The sequence below is a fragment of the Capricornis sumatraensis genome, chromosome 9 (assembly GCF_032405125.1).
Source record: "Capricornis sumatraensis isolate serow.1 chromosome 9, serow.2, whole genome shotgun sequence".
Taxonomy (NCBI): Eukaryota; Metazoa; Chordata; class Mammalia; order Artiodactyla; family Bovidae; genus Capricornis; species Capricornis sumatraensis.
Window position 1 is genome coordinate 5,939,805 of NC_091077.1, and position 18,862 is coordinate 5,958,666.

At 58.3% G+C, this 18,862-nt stretch overlaps 1 protein-coding gene across 1 annotated transcript; it reads left to right on the forward strand.

Annotated features, from left to right (window-relative positions):
• The first annotated feature begins 14,866 nt into the window (after positions 1–14,866).
• MEF2B (myocyte enhancer factor 2B) lies at positions 14,867–18,659 on the forward strand. The gene is made up of 8 exons (XM_068981428.1): positions 14,867–14,920; positions 15,431–15,634; positions 16,655–16,789; positions 17,268–17,415; positions 17,565–17,698; positions 17,787–17,880; positions 18,022–18,133; positions 18,434–18,659. Exons 1-8 carry the CDS (start codon positions 14,867–14,869, stop codon positions 18,657–18,659), a joined length of 1,107 nt encoding a protein of 368 aa, XP_068837529.1.
• The last annotated feature ends 203 nt before the right edge of the window (positions 18,660–18,862 follow it).

Genomic DNA, 18,862 nt, shown 5'->3' on the forward strand with positions numbered 1-18,862 from the left:
GCTAACACAGTCAGTGATGGGCGCACGTATAGGACAGGAACGGGGTAAAGGCGAAAAGAAGGAGCCATCATAGGAACCTGTGAATGACGGAAGAGGGTCTGGACTGGGTTGGGAAGGGGGTTTGGGAACGAGGGAGGTGGAAGCGGACCACACGGCAGGGGCGAGAACACAGGAGGGGGCCCCAGTGGCGGGAGGGGGCGGGAGGTGTGCCCCACGGTGGGCATCCCCAGCTGGCTCAGCTCCGGCTGCCCCCAGGGCTGCTCCAGCTGCTGCGCTCACGTAACCAGAGCCTGCCTGTTGCATCAGAGACAAGCGGGCGGTCTCGGGTAAACAGAGCGGCCCTCGAGGGGCCCGGGGCTCCCTAGCCACCTCCACACTCTGCAGGACTTGTTCTGTGCCTTGGAGCCTAGGCAGAAGCTCCCAGCCTGGCCTGGGTCACCCGAACATCTGGTGTTGGGCACTGAAGGGCAACAAGGATGGGGTGGGAGAGGCAGGAAACCTGATCTCCGCCAACCCTAGTTTGTTTTTTTCCCAAAGAAAAATCTGTTTCCAGGCTGGGGGTGCAAACTGCCCATGTTGCAGATGGGGAAACTGCTGTGTGGGGAGAAGCACAAGCCTTCCAGGACCTCTGCTTCCTTCCTCAGTGTCCCTCACATACTGATATCGCCACATGTCCCCTCCTGAGTCCAGAGGCCTGATCATCTGTTGTGTTCTGAGGATGACAGACAGCCACTGCAACTCATCTACTCTCCCCTTTCATCTGCCCCAAATGGACCCCCTCCTCCTATCTCCAAGCCCTCCTTTAAAGGGCCCCCAGCCCAGTCTACTTCCACTCACTGCTCAGGCTTCATCTTTTCCCACCAAAGAATGTTCTTCACTTTCTCTGCCCCTTTGCAAGTCCTCTTGGAAAACACTCACCAGTGACAAACTCTTACTCATGCTTCAAGGCCCATTACAAATGCTCCACTTTGGGGGAATCCCTCCAGACTGGGGACTTCTCCAGGATCACCCAGTCCAAAGTCATATTCATCCTGGAATCCTTTCCACCATGATTCACTCCCTGATCTTGCTCTGATCCCCCTCTGGGTTTGGGACTTGTCTTGGGTGGTGCTGGGATCCCAGAGAGGCGTCGAGTCCCGGAAGGTGACCACTTCAGGAGGAGGGTGCCCAGTTACCGAGGGCTCTGTTACCCTCCTGTCGAAGCATGTGGGTTACACATGCTGCTGCAGAAGGCACGCAGCTGGGTGAGGCCACAAGCGATCCCAGAAGCCTCTTCTGCAGTCCCTGCATCTGGATGAGGGCAAGGGTCAGGGCTGGCTGCGAGAAGGTCTCTAGGTCTGGGGCCTCAGGGTCCCGATTGGAGTTATATTTCACTTAGGTTGGACTAAGTCCAGGGTAGGAGATAGCAGGGGTTACAGACAGGGTCCGAATTAGGGTCAGGCTCAATGGTAAGGTTAGGGTCGCCCACTGACAGCGGGGGTTGCCTGGCAAGTCTGATCCAGCCCCCTTCCGTGTGCCCATCCCTCATTATACTATTTCCCCATCTCAGTCCAGCGTCTGATTCCCGGTCCCGGAACTCCCGGGGCCCGGCCACGCCCAAGTGCCCGCCCACCGCAGCCCTCGGGCTCGCCCTCTATGCAAATTTACGTCGCGCCCAATCAGCTCCCAGGGGGCGGGGCCGCCGGCTCAGAAGGCACCTGTGGCCGCCCGGCGCTCTGTCCGAGTTCTGTGCCGCTGCCGCCCGGTCAGTGCGAGAGGGTCCAGGTGGAGCAAGTGCGTCTCGCGTCGGGCCCAGGTCTGTACAGCGTCCTTTGAATGGCATCTGTGGGCTGGGATGAGTTTGAAGGTCCGAGGGTGCTGCTGGACGCGGGAGAGCTGTGTCTAAGAGGTTTGCAGCCCTAGGATTGTGAGTTTGAGAGGCTATGCGTCCACGGTTTGTGTCCAAAGGGTATATGTCCAAGGGGTGTGAATCTGAGCGGTGTGTTCGAGGGGCTTTTCAAGGGTTGTGTTCCTGAGAGGTTTGTGTGTCCAAAAGGGTGAGTGTCCCAGGGTTTGCATGTCCAGGAGTTATGTCTGAGGGAGTGTGTGTCATCGCTGAGAGGTTGTGTGTCCAAAGGGCATGCTACTGAAGGTTTCGATGTCAGTTGGGGAGTTGTGTGTCTAAAGTCGTGGTGCCATGAGACTCTGATATGCGTCTGTGAGCTCCAGTGGTTTCTTTTCCTGGGGCACATCCCTTTGCGCATCCTGGAGGCCCGGGTGCACAACCACAGTCCCCTGCTTTCCTGCTGTGAGTGTACCCTCGTGTGTCACGGCCCTGCACCTTCGTGTGGCATGGCACCCACATGTGCCTGTGACCGCCATGACCCTCACCCACCCTGTGGGGTCTACATCTCGTGCAGTGAACCAGGGGCCTCGGCTGGGCCCAGGGGGCACCTCTGTGACTGTGGGCAGGACAGTGGACACGGAGCCCTGAGCAGGGGACCACAAGTGCCTGGGCCACTTCCTCCCCACGCCTCAGTATCTCATCGGAGGAACGGTAGTCACAGCCCCCCGAGGTTGTCAGCATATGACAAACTGGTGGCCGAGTTATTTTCCTGCTTATGGTCCCCACCCTCTGTGTCTCTCAGGGTCCTGGGCAATGGACGTCACCAGCTGGAGTCCCAGGCTATTCCCTGTCCCCAAGCTGTATACCTGAGAGGTCAGACACAGATGAGGCCTTTTGCCTGACCTAGCTGAGAACCCTCACAGGGAAAGGTCAGGACCTCTGGACCTTTGGCGCCTAGGGTTGAGCACTTGCAGACTCTTGAGGTGAAGGAAATGGGGTTCAAAAAAGTATTTAGACTTAGAAGGACAAGTGTGTGGAATTTGATCCCAAAAGTCAACGGAGCTTTGGGAGAAAGCCTTGCTCCCTCCTGTCCCCATACCTGCCTTCCTTCACCTGTCTAAGTCCAGAAGTGAATCTTGGCTTCCAGGGAATGGAATTTGGGGACATTGAGGGTCCTGGGGTCTCACCTGTGACAGCTGGAAACTCACTATCTAGTCTGAAGCTGCCACTGCAGGAGCGAAGACTGAGTCCAGGTGGCAACACCCAGGCCCCTCAGAGAAAGGATGGGCTCCAGGCTGCCCCTCGGACCCTAGGTGAACAGAAGCAGAAGTGACGGGCTGGCCGCAGCTTCTTCTTGCCCCTCTCTGTGTGACCTCAGACAGATCACTGCCCTTTTCTGAGCTCTCTGGATGCCCTTGTGACCTAAGCAATCTGAGCTCGTCTTACTTCCCATCTCCAAGTAATGATTGATTTCATTAAATCATTACCCAACCAGGCAGACATCTGGAAAATGCAAATTAGAGGAGAGAGGGAATTAAGGTCATTTGTCACCCCAACTCAGATGCAATGAGTGCAGACATGTTGGGGATTTGACCTTCCGGAAGATTTGAGGCACATAGGCGCTTGCAGACAGATGTCATTTTTTGGAGAGGATTTATCACACGCCTGGGATCCCATTTGGGGTAGCAGAGGTCACCCCAGCCCAGGCTCATGAATCCAAGTCAGGTGAACACAAGGACTGGATCCCATTTCTCAGCACCCCCAAAGGGCTTCCCTGTGCCTGCAACTTGGGGGCCTTGTGAGGCTGCCCGTTGGCCCCAGGCAGTCCAGAAATGAGTATCTCAGACCCCACTAGTACCCAGGCCCCCTTCTCGGACTGGGTTGGGGGACTGAGGGGGGCTGGGTTTGGGTGCAGCTGGACAGCCATGGGACACAAACCCACACTTGAATGAGGATCTGGGGTCCCACTGTGTGGCCCTGGGAAGGAGCCCACTTCCTGCTGTGTGAAACAGGGCAGCCACCTCCGCTTCACTGGGCTATCTGAGTCAGGCTGGTCCTGTGTGTGAATGAGGTGGAGTGTGGGCCCCGGGCAGACAGCAGGCACCCAGAAACAGGAGGTGCCATCTGAACCATGACCGAGCGGAGTGCTGTGAGCCCCATCCAGGCCCACCTCACCCCACCCTGCACCAGGGGCCAAGCAGGCCTCAGGCCTGTCAGCTTCCCTGTCTGACCCCATCCAGGTCCATGCTCACTAGAGGCTGAGCTGGGGGTCTGCAGAAGGGAACAGTGCAGGGCAGCCGTCGCCACGAATCCCTGCGGCGACACAGGCCTGCCTCTGTCCCGTTTCCACAACCAGAGCCTCATCTCCTGCTGGACGCTGCCCTGCACCTAAATGGCTCCTCCTCACGGCAGCCGCTGGGGCTGCTGAAAACCCAGAATCACACCGCAGTCCCCGCCCCCCGCCCCGGACTCGTACACCCTCCAGGACTCAGTCGCTCTGCAGTCCCCTCTGTCACCCTGATTCCCAAGTCCCCTGTGGCCTCCCTGCTCCCCTCTGCTTCTGGATGCCCGTTGCTCACCCATTCTCAGCAATGCCAACCTCCGCCATGCCTGGAACCCACCTGGCACGTGCCCGCCTCCGGGCCTTTGCACCTACCATTCTCCACATCTTTGCAGGGGTGGTGTGCTCTCCTCCTTGTGGTTCCCTCCCCCTTGTGTTTCCCTTTTCAGAAGACCTTTTCTGGCCCCTCTGTTCAAAGCAGCTTTCTCCGCACCACCTCCCCTCTGCCTGCCCCTGTAGAACCCCAACGTTTAAGTGTTCCTGACACCGTGATGTGTCTGTCGTCTCCCTGCCCTTGTATCCCCAGCAACTTGGTGAGCCGTAGACATTTCTGGGGGAAGAAAGTGGGGACCAGGGATGCCCCAGGGGCCCCCGGGTGGGTTCCCCACTGGCTGCATCTCTGCTCTGCTGGGCTGTGGGATGAGTCCCTTCCGCCCAGCTCTGACAGATGTGTTAATTTCCCAAGCAGGGAGGCCCAGGCCTCTGGGGATGAATTTCTGGGGCCCTATGGGGACATCTTTCTCTGGAACAAAGAGAGAGACCTTGGGCCGTTCCTGTGGCTGCCACTGCAGCTTAGGGGACATCACTGGGGGCCTTGGACTGGGCGAGGGCCCTGACTTGTGTGAGATAGCAAGGCTGGGTGTTGAATGTACGGTCTCTCCCAGCCCCAGGGGTACGGGTCCTAAGCCCCACGGGAGGCGAATGGGGCTATGAGTCGATTTTGCAGTGGCTGTGGCAGAAACCAGCCTTCCTGGCGGGACCTGCAGTGGCCAGGGCAGCTGGGCCCTCATGACTTCAGGACGTAATTTCCTTCCGAGGTGGGCGTGGGAACGTGGGACTGAGAGAGGCATGAGCACCATGCAGTGGGCCGTTGTGCTGGAGGCTGTTTAGCGTGAGGGTGTTGGGGGGCCTCTCACACTGGCAGCCTGTGGGCCAGATGGGGCCTCGAGTTTGTTTTGTGAGCCACGAGGTGTTTAAAAGAAAATGGAACCCGTTGCCGATGTCCTTTCCATCTGTTAAGCGGTTGTTGGCTGGCTCGTTCAAGGAAGGGTGGTGCAGACCTGCTCTGTGCTGGGCACTGGGAAGGCCCCGTCTCTGCCCTCATGGAATGGACCTCTCAGGGCCGCAGTACGACCATCAGAGAGGCTTCCTTGGGCTCAGATGGTAAAGAGACTGCCTGCGGTGCAGGAGCCCTGGGCTCGATCGCTGCATCAGGAGGCTCCCCTGGAGAAGGGAATGGCTACCCACTCCAGTATTCCTGCCTGGAGAATCCCATGGACAGAGGAGCCTGGTGGGCTGCAGTCCATAGGGTCCCAAAGAGTCGGACACGACTGAGCGACTCACACACACACGATCATCAGAGAAACTAACAAAGAAGCACCAAAAATACCCGGTACGACTAAGCTACACAGGGCAAGAGAAGTCTGCTCTGGGGAGACCAGCACTCCTAGAGAGGTTTCCCTGAAGGACACGTAGCAGCTTCTCGAGCCTGGGTGAGCCTGAGAAGGGCCTCCGGGACAGAGGGCTCGGCGGGGCAAAGACCTGGCGATGGAGAAGAGGCAGGTCTGTCTGGGGCTGGTGTCTCAGGTGCCAGGAATGGGGCAGAAGGTGAGCGAGTCTGCTGTTAGATGTGGCCTTCCTAAAGTGGAGACACAGGTGAGCGGGCGCCAGGGCCCGCTGCATAGATGGGGAAACAGGCTCGGAGCACATCAAGCAGCGACTGTGCAGTGGAGCCAGGGTGGGAACCCCGGTCTGGCCAAGCCCCCAGCCACAGCCAAGCCCGCAGACCCCTTAGCACACAGCCATGCTGGGCCCTCCCGGAAGCAGGCCTGCGGAGGGGTCTGTGGAAGGGGGGCGGTTGAGGGTTCCCAACTGGGCGTCAGTTTCCCCATGATTGTCAGAGGGACCGATAGACAAAGGGACCTCCCCCCGCAAAGGGCCTTCTCCACCTGGAACCTTCTGGGTGTCTGGGATTCAGAGCTGCATGTGGGTAGCGAATCCCACCCTGAACCCCCACCCCACCAGGCCCCAGAACTACCCGAAGATGCCCACAACGCCCTGCCACCTGCACCGATGCAGCCTGCGGTCCCCATGCGGTGCCCAAACATATGATCCCTGAGGCCTTCCTGGCCCCTCGCCCCACCCTCAGAACCCCCACCCTCTAGCCTGCATCTCTTCCCTGGAGAGTGCTTCCACCCTGCCTCAGGAAGCCAGAGGGTGGCCAATACACTGCAGAGTTAGAGGCCCGATCTGTGTCCAGGTGCCCGCTTGGAATGGGGGACCAGCACCCAGGTGCCCGCTTGGAATGGGGGACCAGCACCCAGGTGCCCGCTTGGAATGGGGGACCAGCACCCAGGTGCCCGCTTGGAATGGGGGACCAGCACCCAGGTGCCCGCTTGGAATGGGGGACCAGCGCCCAGGTGCCCGCTTGGAATGGGGGACCAGCGCCCAGGTGCCCGCTTGGAATGGGGGACCAGCGCCCAGGTGCCCGCTTGGAATGGGGGACCAGCGCCCAGGTGCCCGCGTGGAATGGGGGACCAGCGCCCAGGTGCCCGCGTGGAATGGGGGACCAGCGCCCAGGTGCCCGCGTGGAATGGGGGACCAGCGCCCAGGTGCCCGCGTGGAATGGGGGACCAGCATCCAGGTGCCTGCTTGGAATGGGGGACCAGCATGGGTCTGGGGAGTGTCCCTGTGTTTGGGGGAGCTCTGTGTGTGTCTAGAAAGGTTACATGTTGGGGTCACGGTGTGTTTGGGGGTGTCTACATATAATGAGGGTTTGTGTGCATTTGGGGGATTGGCATGCGTTGGGGAGTCTGTGTGTGTGAGAGAGGTCTGTGTGTAATTGGGCATCTGTGTGTGGTCTGCAGGGTACGTGTGTTTGGTGAGCCATGTGGGCTTGGGAGGGGTCTACAAGACCAGTGGACTGCACGTGTTCTGGGTGGTTCATGTGTTTGGGGGGAGTCTCCCTATGAGGGGAGCCTCCCAAACCCCCATCTGTACGTGTGAGGAAGGGCTTTCTCCCTGAGCCGCCTGTCCCCAGCACCCCTCCTGGGTCTGCCTGGTGCCCTCAGTCTGACCTGGGCACCCCCGGGCTGAGGGGAGAAGACCCTAAGGAGTTCTGCTGCCTGCATAGAGAAAGAGGGATACAGCATCTCAACCACGCCTACTTCAGAGAGCCCCCCATCTCAGGGAGGTGTCCCCTGCTCTCCTCATCTTCTGGAGTAGGAAACAGGCCTGGAGAAGCTTGGCCACACAGGAGTCACTGCCAGAGCCCGCCTTCTCCTGAGGGCACGAGAGGGGCCGCTGTGGGCTAGCCAGCCCCTAGGTCACCCACAGTGCCCCCCCCCCAACCTGGGCCTCCATCTCCCCAGGCTCCCAGGGGAGGAGGCGGCCCAGGGCCCCGGCTGAGGTGGGGGAGGGTCTCCAGCAGCTGGGGTCAGAGCCTCTGGAGCCCTCAAGAGAGGGGAGGGGGGGTCCCGACTTTCCAAGGGGCTCTTCCTGTCGCCCGTAACGAGGTGCTTGGGGAACAGGTGATGAAACCACCGCCTGGGTTGCGTGAGGCCGGGCTGCTGGCCTGATTTGCTGCCGGGCCCAGGCGCAGCGACCCCTCCCCGCTTCGCCGCGTCCCCTGGGCCCTCACCTCCCCCCCCCACCCACCTGCCTCTCACTTCTCCTTTCCTCCCCTCCTTACGGCCTGGGTCCCCCGCCACACTGTGGCCTCTGGGCTCAAGGGTCGGGCAGCCTAACTCTGCTGCTGGCCCCTCCATTAGAGCCCCACCGAGAGCCGAGAAGGGGAACTCGACGGTTCCTGGTCTTTTATCTCAGACCCTCACTGCAGAACCTTTGAGATCAGGATTCCATGACCCGCTTTATGGAAGGGGGGCAGATAGGGGCCTGATGTCACCCAGCTTGCTACAGGAAGGGTCCCCGTGGCCTCACGAGATGGCATGCTGACTCAGCACCCCCAGCTCCAAAGCTCCTCTGCCTTCTGGCTTCCGGGAGTCCAGAGACAAGGTCGAAAGACCCCTCCACTGCCCCCTCCTCCTCCGCTGGTGGCAGGTGGATTCTCACTCCCATTTATAGATGAGAAAGCTGAGTCCTTCCACAGGAAGAGGCCCACGGTGAAGGGTGAGTGGGAGGGTGGGATTCCTTCCAGACCTCCACCTCCATCACCAGGGCGCTGAGAGGCCTCTTAGAGGGAGGTCACAGTCATGGCCTGGAGGACTTCAGGGGTGCTTGTTGATGGACTTAGTGACCACAGGTGTCACAGTGAGACTTAGTCATGGTCCGGGTGCTTGTGAGATCTTCCTGTGTGCCCCCGGTATGGGGCATCCCCAGTGGCTCAGCGGTAAAGAACCCGCCTACAATTCAGGAGGCTTGATTTTGATCCCTGGATTGGGAAGATCCCCTGGAGAAGGGAATGGCAACCCACTCCAGTATTCCTGCCTGGTGAATTCCAAGGACAGAGGAGCCTGGCGGGCCGTATAGTCCATGGGGTTGCAAAGAGTTGAACATGAGTTAGCATGCATGCATGCACCACACGCACCCTCAGTTTCCCCCACAAATAATGCTCAGGCCTGAGACCCCAGGCTCCCTCCAGCCTCAGGCATATGCCACCAGCATATCCTGTCCCCTCGGTTGCCAAACAGCCCATCCTCTGCCCTCCTGCAGCCCCGGTCTCAGTTCGGGCCCCACATCTCCTGCCTGGACGTCTGCCCCAGCTTCTCCCTGTCATCTCACTCCTGCCCAGACAGATGCTGTCGTCACAGCAACCTGAGTGGGGGCGGGGGGATACTTTTTAAAAAATCCTTTTGGTTAAGTCACGTAGAGGGAAATGCAAAAATCACTGGAGTAGGGCTAAAAAACTTGCACCAACTGAATACAGCTGGTCCAGGGAGCAGAACGCTTCAGCCCCCTGACTTGCACTGTCCTGTCACAGCACCTGCTTCGCGTGGCCACTGTGCTCATATCCATCACTGGAGGTGAGTTTTGCCTGTTCTGGAACTTCGTATCAATGGAATCACATGGCATGACCCCTCTGCAGAGCCCAGTACTGTTGAATCAGCCCGTGATCTGGGAGCTCCGTGCACCTGTGCGGTTGCGTGGAGCTGAGACACATCCTTTTTCTGTGCTGTATAGTAGCCCATCATAGAATTTACGAGAAAGTAGTTGTCAGTTCTCCCACTGAGGGCATTTGAATCATTTCCGGTCTGGGGCTATGATGAATGAAGTTGCTGAGGATGTTCTTGTTTGTGTGATTTCTTACATGGGCCCATTTGTCTTCGGTAAATACAAGAGGAGGGGAAGGATCGCTGGCTTGGAGGGTAGCTGCTTGTTCAGCTTTAGTAGATGCCAGACAGTTTTTCAGAGTGGCTTTTCTTCTTTCCCCTCCCACCAGCAATGCATGAAAATATGGAGGGATTTTAAACCGTCAAAATCATATCTAGGTACTCCTTTGCCCCCCAAATTCTCTATAGCTCCCTAATGCCCTCAGAGTAAAACCCACACTCTTCACTGTGGCCCACAAGGACCTACATGATCCAAAGCCCACGCCCACCACCACCACCCCCCTCCCCTCTCTCCCTTGTTCACGTTGTCCAGCCATTCAGACTTCTCTGCTGTTTTCAAAATGTCAAACTCGTGAGCACTCCGAACTTTTGGCCTTGCAGCTCCCCTGCCAGGAACACCCTTCCGTCAGATCTCACTGACTCTTCCCTTCGTCGCCTGTGTCTTTCTTGTGCCTCTGGTCTCAGTTCAAACGTCACCTCTTCAGAGAGGTCTTCCCTGAATCCCTGGCTACTAACATCGCCCCTTTTGTGGTCAGTACTTCTCTCTTTTTAGAGTTAGGTCCTGACCTATAAGAGTTTCATTAAAATGACTTGGAGTGGCCCTGTTTTTAAAGGTCTGAGTTAGTTTAAAGAACACTTCACTTTCCTGTCCTCTAAGGTTTGATAAAACAGCTATAAGACCGTAGGGGCCTGTTATCCTTTTAATGGTACGTCTCGAGACACTTTTTTAATTTTCTGTGGTCATTGGTCTACGTAAGCTTTCTGCTTCTTTTGAGGTCAGTTGATCGCAATGGTTGGCACACAGTTGACACTTGGTAAGTGGGGTACGGGGAGGTACTGGACTCTTGACTTCAAATGCCCACTCCCCTGCCCGTGCGCTCAGGCCCCACCCAGCCCTCCCACTGAGGCCCAGCTGCAAGCTTTCTCCACTGAGGGGCCCTCTTGGATTTATCCTGGCTCTTCTTCCCTTTCCTGGGTCGATGGGCTCCCCTCTGCCACTCTGCTGGGCAGAAGCAACAAGCCCTAGGCTTTCTAGCTGGACCTTGGTGGCAGGGGAGGTTGTGCCCAGAAGAGGCCTTCCCCAGCCTCAGCCTCTCCCAGCCTCAGCCTCCCCCCTCGTGCCCTGCACATTCAGCGCGCACCACCACCTCCCCCCAGCAGTTCCGATCACCATCACGCCAACATCTGGAGAACTGGCCGCCAGGTCTGTCTGCGGCTCAGGGTGGGGATTTGCATGTGAGCACAAATATATCTGCACACCCTGGGCCTCCGCCTCTGCATTCCTTGGCTGGCCCTTCACACCTGGGCCTGAGGCAGGTCAACGCTGAGCGGTTGGATTTGCATGCGCGTGTATTTCTGGGTGGGGAGTCAGCTGGGGGAGTCTGAGAGGAAGTTGTTGAGGGAAGCTGAGGGGAGTTCAGACGTGTCCCTCTTGGCCCGCTCCATGTCTTCCCAGTCACCCCTGTGACTGGTCCTGAGGATCTTCCAGGCTAGGGGAAGGAGAGAGGTGGATATATGACCCCTCATCCAACAGCCCACGGAGTCAGAGCTAGAGGAGAGGATGGGGGCTGTGGGAGACCAGAGTGAGAGGGCAGGGAGGGCTTCCTGGAGGAATGGATTTCTTGAGCTGGCTGTTTGAAGTGTGAATAGGAGTTGGCCAGGTGCAGAAAAGGCAAAAAGGGGATTTCAAACAGACGTTTTGTTGAAGGTAGAGAACAGTGGGCAGGAGCTGATTAGGGCAGGGCCTTGAATGCCAGACCAAGGACTGGAACTTCCTTCCTCCTGAGGGCAGTGGGGAGCCGTGAGGAGTGTGTAATCAGGAAGGGGCATGATCAGAGCTCTGTGCTGGGTAGATCCCTCCAGGACCAGAGCAGGGGGTGACTTTGGTTCCTAGGTGAAGACTGGGGGTTCCAAAGTCATCAAGGGTCAGAAGGCGCGAACCCCTGCCTGAGCCCATCTGCACCTGTCAGGCCTGCCTCCAGAGATGGCAGGGGACCTGGCGGGCTCTTGAGGACCCAAAGGGCCCTAGAGCACAGTGGGGCGAGGCAGAGCGCAGAGGGGGCCTGACCCCGGTCTCGGCCCAGACGCACCCAGCTCTGGCCTCCCTGCAGCTTCCCGTCCTCTACACCTCTGCCTCCAGCAGTCTTGCTCCCCATGACAGCTATGACCAAGTTTTTGCGTTGTTTTCTGATTGAACCAGTTTTTTTTTTTTTTTTTTTTAAATTTGGGGCTATATCAGGTTTTAGCTGCAACACCCTGGATCTCAGTTGAGGCATATGGGATCTAGTTTCCCAACCAGGGATCAGACCTGGTCCCCTGAATTAGGAATGCAGAGTCTTAACCACTGGACTGCCAGGGAAGTCCCCATGTTCAAGTTTTTAAAGTCCTGTCCCTTCTTGGTGAACCCCCATCCGTCACGGCTCTCCATTGCTCTTAGAACAAAACCCAGAGGCCTCGCTGCGGCTCAGAGGACCCGGAGTGGTCCTGCCTCTGCAGCCTCCCCTCTCCTCACTGTAGCCTTGTGGATGCGTCTCCTTCTTCCTTAGGGACTTTGCACCTGCCGTTCCTTCTCCCTAAAACTCACTTCCTGTCTCAGCTCGCGAGTCTCAGTTCAGAGCCCCCCTCTTGACCTGCTGACTCTCGGGGGCACCCCCATTATGTGAACCCTGCCCCGGCCAGGGGGTCCTTGTCTAAAATGGGGACCGACGGAGAAGGGGCCAAAGTTGGATCTTCCAGACCCCGAGACTCATGTCCAAGTCCCACGTTCCCATGGGATTCCAGGCGTGGGGGGCATTTCCAGAATCATCTTGGCACCAAGACCTCCGGGCCAGTGCCCTCCTCCTGTCCCCAGGGGCCTGTCAGGGCGGGGATAATGCATCCCAGCCGTGGGAACTAGCCCGATTCCGGACAAGGATTAAAATTAGCCCCAAAGGTTAAATTTAGCAAGTCAGGCTGGAACTGGGGGACCATGGTGGGGGCTCGTTTTGGCCTGGACTTCACTTCGTTATGACTACTCAGAGACCCAGACCAGGGAAGGTGGAGGGTGTGCCTGGGGTGACCTAGTGGGCCGCATATGATAGGCTGGGGTGACTCACATTTCCAGCTCTGGATCTTTGGGAAGATGGGAGCCCCCCCAGACCCCTCCGGCTGGGGTATCTTTCTCCCAGAGACAGACCTGCATTTCCCTACTCTTCCCAAGACCTCATTCGCAGGCTTTGTGCGAGGTACTCTGCCTTTCGTACCCACCCCGTTCACAGAACAGCAAACTGAGGCTGAGGGAGAGGCTGCCCCTACTGAAGACCTCTCCTCTGGTCCGAGGCTGGCTGGGGCCTGAGCACGGGCCCGCTTCAGCCTGGGGAAGGCCTGTGGTGCGGCCTCAGTCCCCTTTGGCACAAGAGGGCTGCGGGGTGGAGTGTGGTCATGGGGTTGGCGGAGGGGTCACGGGGGCCGTGGATGGCTCTCTGTACAGTGGGGTGGGGTGCTGCAGGACAGACCATATGATTCCTTGATTCCAGGAGCCCTGCCTGGGGGCTGCTGGGAAGGGTCTGGGCCAGGTCTCGGTTACTCGTTGCCCTCACTGACCTGTCCATGCTCACCTTGGGGCCCCCACCAGGGAGATCCCAGATCCCCATGAGGAGTGTCCAGGCTTCCTCTCTAGTTTGCATGAGCCCACCCCTCCTCCCAGTCTGAAGTCTCCAAGTCAAAGTCTTCCCAGGGAATTCCCCCTCCTCCCACTGGAAAGAAGGTCAGGGATGGGGTTTCTATTAGGCTTCCCCCCATTTTCTATTTCTGTTTATTTGGCTGTGCCATACAGCATGTGGGATCTTAGTTCCCTGACCAGGAATCCAACCCAAGCCCTCTGAGCTGGGAGAGCAGACTCTTAACCATTGAACCGCTGAGGAAGTGGCCCCCAACCTCCGACCAACACACATTTTAAAAGATAGAAATCTTTCATCACTGAGGGAGAATAGTTAGAAAATTCAAAAGATAAAAATGAAAAAGAAAAAGATGAAAAGGCCACACATTGTATGATTCCACTTAGAAGACATGTCCAGAACAGGCCAACTCCAGAGATTAGTGGTTGCTGGGGGCTGAGGAAGGGGGAGCGGGGAATGGCTGCTATGGGGCTGGCTCTTCTCTTTGTCTTGTTTTCTGGGTTTTTGGTTTGTTTGGTTCTGGTTTTCTGGTCTTGCCAAACTGCACGTGGGATCTAGTTCCCTGACCGGGGATTGAACCCAACGCCCTGCAGTGGAAGCACGGAGTCTTAACTACTGGACTGCCGCAAAGCCCCTGGGGTCTCCTTTTGAGAGGATGTGAAGTTTCTGGAACTAGGTAGAGATGATGGTTGCACAACATCGTGAATGCTCTTAATGTCACTGAATTGCGCGTGTTAAAACGGCGAATCTTATGTTAAGTGAGTTGCATCTCAAGTTTTAAAAACTCGCTCATAAATTTTCACCCAGCACTGACTCCCAGCTTGAGTATTTCCTTCTAGTCTTTTCACGCAATGCAACTTTTAAAATATGTTTTATGTATATTTTAATGTATGTTTTCTGGTAACCACAGCCTTCAACTTTGCTCATGGAGGGGCTGTCGTGGGTGGGTTGAATGAGTTGAAAAGTGTCTGCTGTGTGGATGAGGCTTGCTTCCAGATCACTGCGCCCCGCTGGGTACCATCATCGCATGGCCCTCCAGCCTGGCCTGTTGAGGACTTCCAGGCTGCCGCCAGTGCTCGTAACGGCAGTGCACCCGCGGCAGCTGCTGTCTGCAGGGCAGATCTGAGGGCCCTGTGTGGGCTGGCTCATTTTATGCTCCAGTACACTGGGCAGTGCACTGCGCTGGTATCCACGCACAGACAGGGGGTCAGGCTCCCCTGAGGTCCCACAGCCATCAGCTTGTTTTGCTTTAGAGCCTCAGTCAGAGGCACCTGTACCTCTCAATCTTTCCCCCTTGGTCAGCCTTTTCCTTATAAGGCACTGGTCTGAGGTGTTCAGTGAGCATTTGATGCGTCTTGGGCTGGTTGAGGGTGTGAGATGTGGGGGTGACCCAGCCCACCTCATTCTCCCCATTGTCTCCTGGCAGGGGTAGGAGGAAGATAGGGTATGCTGGGGTCCCCACTCTCCACCCACCTGCTCTGTTCTCTCCTCCCCAACCCCCACCTCCAGACAAAGGGCACTCCACCCAGCCTGGGACATGGGGAGGAAAAAAATTCAGATCTCACGCATTCTGGACCAAAGGAATCGGCAGGTGAGTTCACTGGGTGGAACAGTGGCTGGGGGAAGGCTTTCCTAGCAGAAGAAACACAGCCTGGGCAAAGGCTTGGCCATTTTGGGGAACTGCAAGGGAAGAAGGAGACTCGATGTAGGGTCAGGAGTTTGAGATGTAGCATTTACCCCTTCTCGTGATGATTTATTCATTGATTCTCTGTGATGACTGGAGCTCCAGTCCCAGGGGAGATGGAACTCAGCACAAACACATCCAGCTCAAAGTGCTGGGCCAGAGACAGGTACAGAACTGGGGAAGCTCAGGGAGTGTGGGATCTGCCTGGAGACCAAGGAAAACTTCGCTAAGGAGAGGACATTTGGGCCAGGTTTTGAAGCATCAGTAGGAGTTTGCCAAGTTGAGAAGTGAGGCGTAGTCCAGTTGGAAAGAGCGCATGCAAAGGCATGAAATCAGGAAGCATAGGCCCCTCAGCGCCCCCTCTCACCACCCTGAACTTTTGTCGTCTCTTGCCCTGCCTTTGGATACTGAGTCCAGGTAACATTCACCAAGCGGAAGTTTGGGCTGATGAAGAAGGCCTACGAGCTGAGCGTGCTCTGCGACTGCGAGATTGCCCTCATCATCTTCAACAGCTCCAACCGCCTCTTCCAGTACGCCAGCACCGACATGGACCGCGTGCTTCTGAAGTACACGGAGTACAGCGAGCCCCACGAGAGCCGCACCAACACCGACATCCTCGAGGTACCCTGGGGCCCGCCCGCCTGGCCGCACGGAGCCCAGCACACTCTGCGCACTCAGAGCCTAGGGACTCTCGGTTTGCACAAAAGATGAGCATTGCAGTTTGGCTTTGCTGGATCCCCTGGAGAGGAAACGGCAACCCACTCCAGTACTCTTGCCTGGAAAATTTCGTGGATAAAGGAGCCTGGCAGGCTAGAGCCCGTAGCATCGCAACGAATCGAACACCATTGAGCAACTGAGCATGCATGCTCACTCGCATGCCAGTCAAAGCAGGCCTGGGGTAGTGGAGAGTCCCTTCTAGGGGCAGCTGCCTAGCACCACCCAGGATGGGCAAGATCACTATTACTTCATTTTTTTTCTTCTGATTTTTGGCTGTGCTGGGTCTTCACTGGGCCCCCATCGTGGCACGTGGGCCTTTCTTCGGATGTCACAGGCGGGCTTCTCTCGTGGAGCATGGGCTGTAGAGTGCACAGGCTCAGCAGTTGTGGCGCGAAGATCCATGTCACTTTGGATCTGGGCGTCTTTAGCCAGGAACGGGAAGCTGAAGCCACTGGGTGGACAGAGCCCTGGGCTAGGACTGACTGTCTGGGGAGCCCCAAGTGACAGACAGTGGGGAGGAGCTGGTAGAGGACAAGCAGGGGTCTAGGAGTACGGAGATCACTGGTCCCAGGGGGGTGACAGGGGGGAGAGCCTGTGAAGTAGCCTCTAGATGCTCATTAACCACCTACTGCATGCCAGGCTCTGAGGCTGCGCCTGGGCGCAGAATGGAGACCCCAAATCACACTCAGGAGGCGCATTAGGATAATGCCAGCAGGCCTGGGTGTAGCTCCGCCCCTGCCGTGTGACCTGGGCCTCTCTGGTCCCAAGGCAGGGCAGTCCCTCTCTCACATACAGTTGGAAGTTACTAGATGACTCCCTGGGGTTTTTGGTTAATGGGATTTAGCTGGAGGAGCTGTGCACTCTGCCTGCCCACAGAGCTGGGTGGGATGTGGGGGGTCACCCTGCTGTCTCCCCTTCCCACAGACACTGAAGCGGAGGGGTGTGGGCCTTGATGGACCCGAGCTGGAGCCAGACGAGGGGCTTGAGGGGCCAGGAGAGAAGCTGCGGAGGCTGGCAGGTGATGGGGGTGACCCAGCCTTGCCCCGGCCCCGGCTCTATGTAAGTGAGTCCCTGTCCCACCTTGCATGGGCCCTCCCCCCACTTCCGAGGCCCAGGTGGCTGGGGCTGAGGCTGAGAGAAGGACTCCAGACCAGGATTCCTAGAGTGGGGGTGGGGGTGGGGTGGGGAGGAAGTCTTCCTGGAGGAGCAGGAATTATAATAGGGGCTTTGAAGGATGGAAAGAGCTCAACAGACAGACAATTCCTTCTTTCTTTATTTCTTTGATGAATCTAAACCTGGGAAGCCCCTTCGGGACCAATCGTTTGCTTAGTAAGAAGTTTCAGCTCTGGGCCTAGCTGTCAAGGAGTGACAGAGGCAGACACAGGCTCCCCAGCCACGTGGCGTTTAGGCCAGAGTGGGGGAGTAGTGAGGGCTTTCAGAAGGGGAAGCTGGCCCTCGAGCTCACTGGGATTGTCTAGGCTGAATTGATGCCCTCATCTCTGTGTTCCTCAACCAATCCTGGCCTCTGTGCCCGCAGCCCGCAGCCCCCACTATGCCCAGCCCAGACATGGTATATGGGGCGCTGCCCCCACCAGCCTGTGAACCTACTGGACTTGGGGAGGCCCTGCCTGCCCAGAGCCGCCCATCCCCCTTCCGGCCAGCAGCCCCCAAAGCTGGGCCCCCAGGTGAGCATGGGGCACGGGCCCTGGGCAGGGGGTGGAGGTTCCAGGGGGCTGTGCTGCGGGGAAATGTTGGCTGTGGGCGTCACTCTGGACCTCAGACTTCATCAGATGACATGGCCGCCTGCGTCCTCTGGGGGTCCCCTGCTCCCCAGGCCTGGCGCACCCTCTCTTCTCACCGAGCCATCTCGCCAGCAAGACACCACCGCCCCTGTACCTGGCAGCAGACGGGAGGAGGCCAGACCTGCCTGGCGGCCTGGCGGGGACCCGAGGGGGGCTGAGCAGCTCGGTGAGTGAGGGGAAGGGGTGGAAGGGCTGCGGGGCCAGGGCGGCCTGGCTTCGGGTCTCAGGCTCCCGTTTACCCTGTCTCCCCGCAGAGAGGCCTCTATGGTGGCCTGCAGAGTCCCTGCTCCACTGCCGCCCCTGGACCCCCGCTTGGGAGCTTCCCCTTCCTCCCTGCCGGCCCCCCAGGTATGCACTTGCCCTGGCTTTGGGAGGGTGTCTCCACACTCCCCCGCCTGCCAGAACTGCAAACTGGCGGGTAGGGCGGCTCAGGCTTGGGGAGAGGCTCCCTGGGGTCAGGGCCTCAGTTTCCTCTTCTTGTCCCCGCAGAGTATGGCCTGGGGGATCCTCCTCCACCTCCAGGCTTGCTGCAGCCCCCCACCCTGGCCCCCTGGCAGCCCTCCAGGGCTGATGGGCCCCCGGCCACCCCCACGCAGCCTAGGTAAGTGCCCCAACTGTCTCCCCGGTTCCTCACTCCCCGAGTTCGGGTTCACAGTTGGGCCCCACCCCTCAGTCTCTCAAAGCCCCTAGCCACGGCTGACCCCTGGTGGCCACTCTCGGTTCTGCACACAGCCCCTCCCGACTGGTCTGGTGGGATGGGCGGCTATTTTGGAGGCCCCAAGAGGGATCGCCACCCCCTCCTTTCCCAAGGTTCCCCTGCCCAATCTTTGCCCAAGCCATGCCACCTTTCTGGCTTCCTCGCTGAGCTCACGGCCCCGCTCCTCTCTCTCTCTTTCTGCAGTGGGGGCCGCAGCTTGGGCGAGGATGGCCCCACGGCCCGCGGCACCTCCTCACCCACCCCTCCAGTCAGCATCAAGTCCGAGCGCCTCTCCCCGGCGCCCGGAGGCCCCGGCGACTTTCCAAAAACCTTCCCTTACCCTTTGCTCCTGGCCCGACCCCTAGCAGAGCCCCTGCGACCCGGACCCCCTCTGCGCCGGCTGCCCACTGCTGACGGCTGGCCCCGGTAGTCGGCCCGGAAATGGCTCCGGTTCTGACCCTCACGTCAGGCCAGGCGAGGGCACTTGGGATCCTAACCTCCCTCCCTGCGTCCTTGGAGAAGACGCAGCAGTTACCACTGTCTCTGCGATGGGGGCGTGGAGTGGGGAGGCTGCGTTCGGATTCACGGTGGGGGATTCTTTCCCCCTTTCATCTGTGTGTGTCCATCAATAAA

What these genes read in the sequence shown, in the direction of transcription:
- MEF2B (XM_068981428.1), top strand. Translation starts at nt 14,867, where the DNA reads ATGGGGAGGAAAAAAATTCAGATCTCACGCATTCTGGACCAAAGGAAT. An exon ending in CCCCAAAGCTGGGCCCCCAG is followed by an intron (nt 17,416 to 17,564) that starts GTGAGCATGGGG and finishes CCTGCTCCCCAG; the next exon opens with GCCTGGCGCACCCTCTCTTC. An exon ending in GCCACCCCCACGCAGCCTAG is followed by an intron (nt 18,134 to 18,433) that starts GTAAGTGCCCCA and finishes CTCTTTCTGCAG; the next exon opens with TGGGGGCCGCAGCTTGGGCG.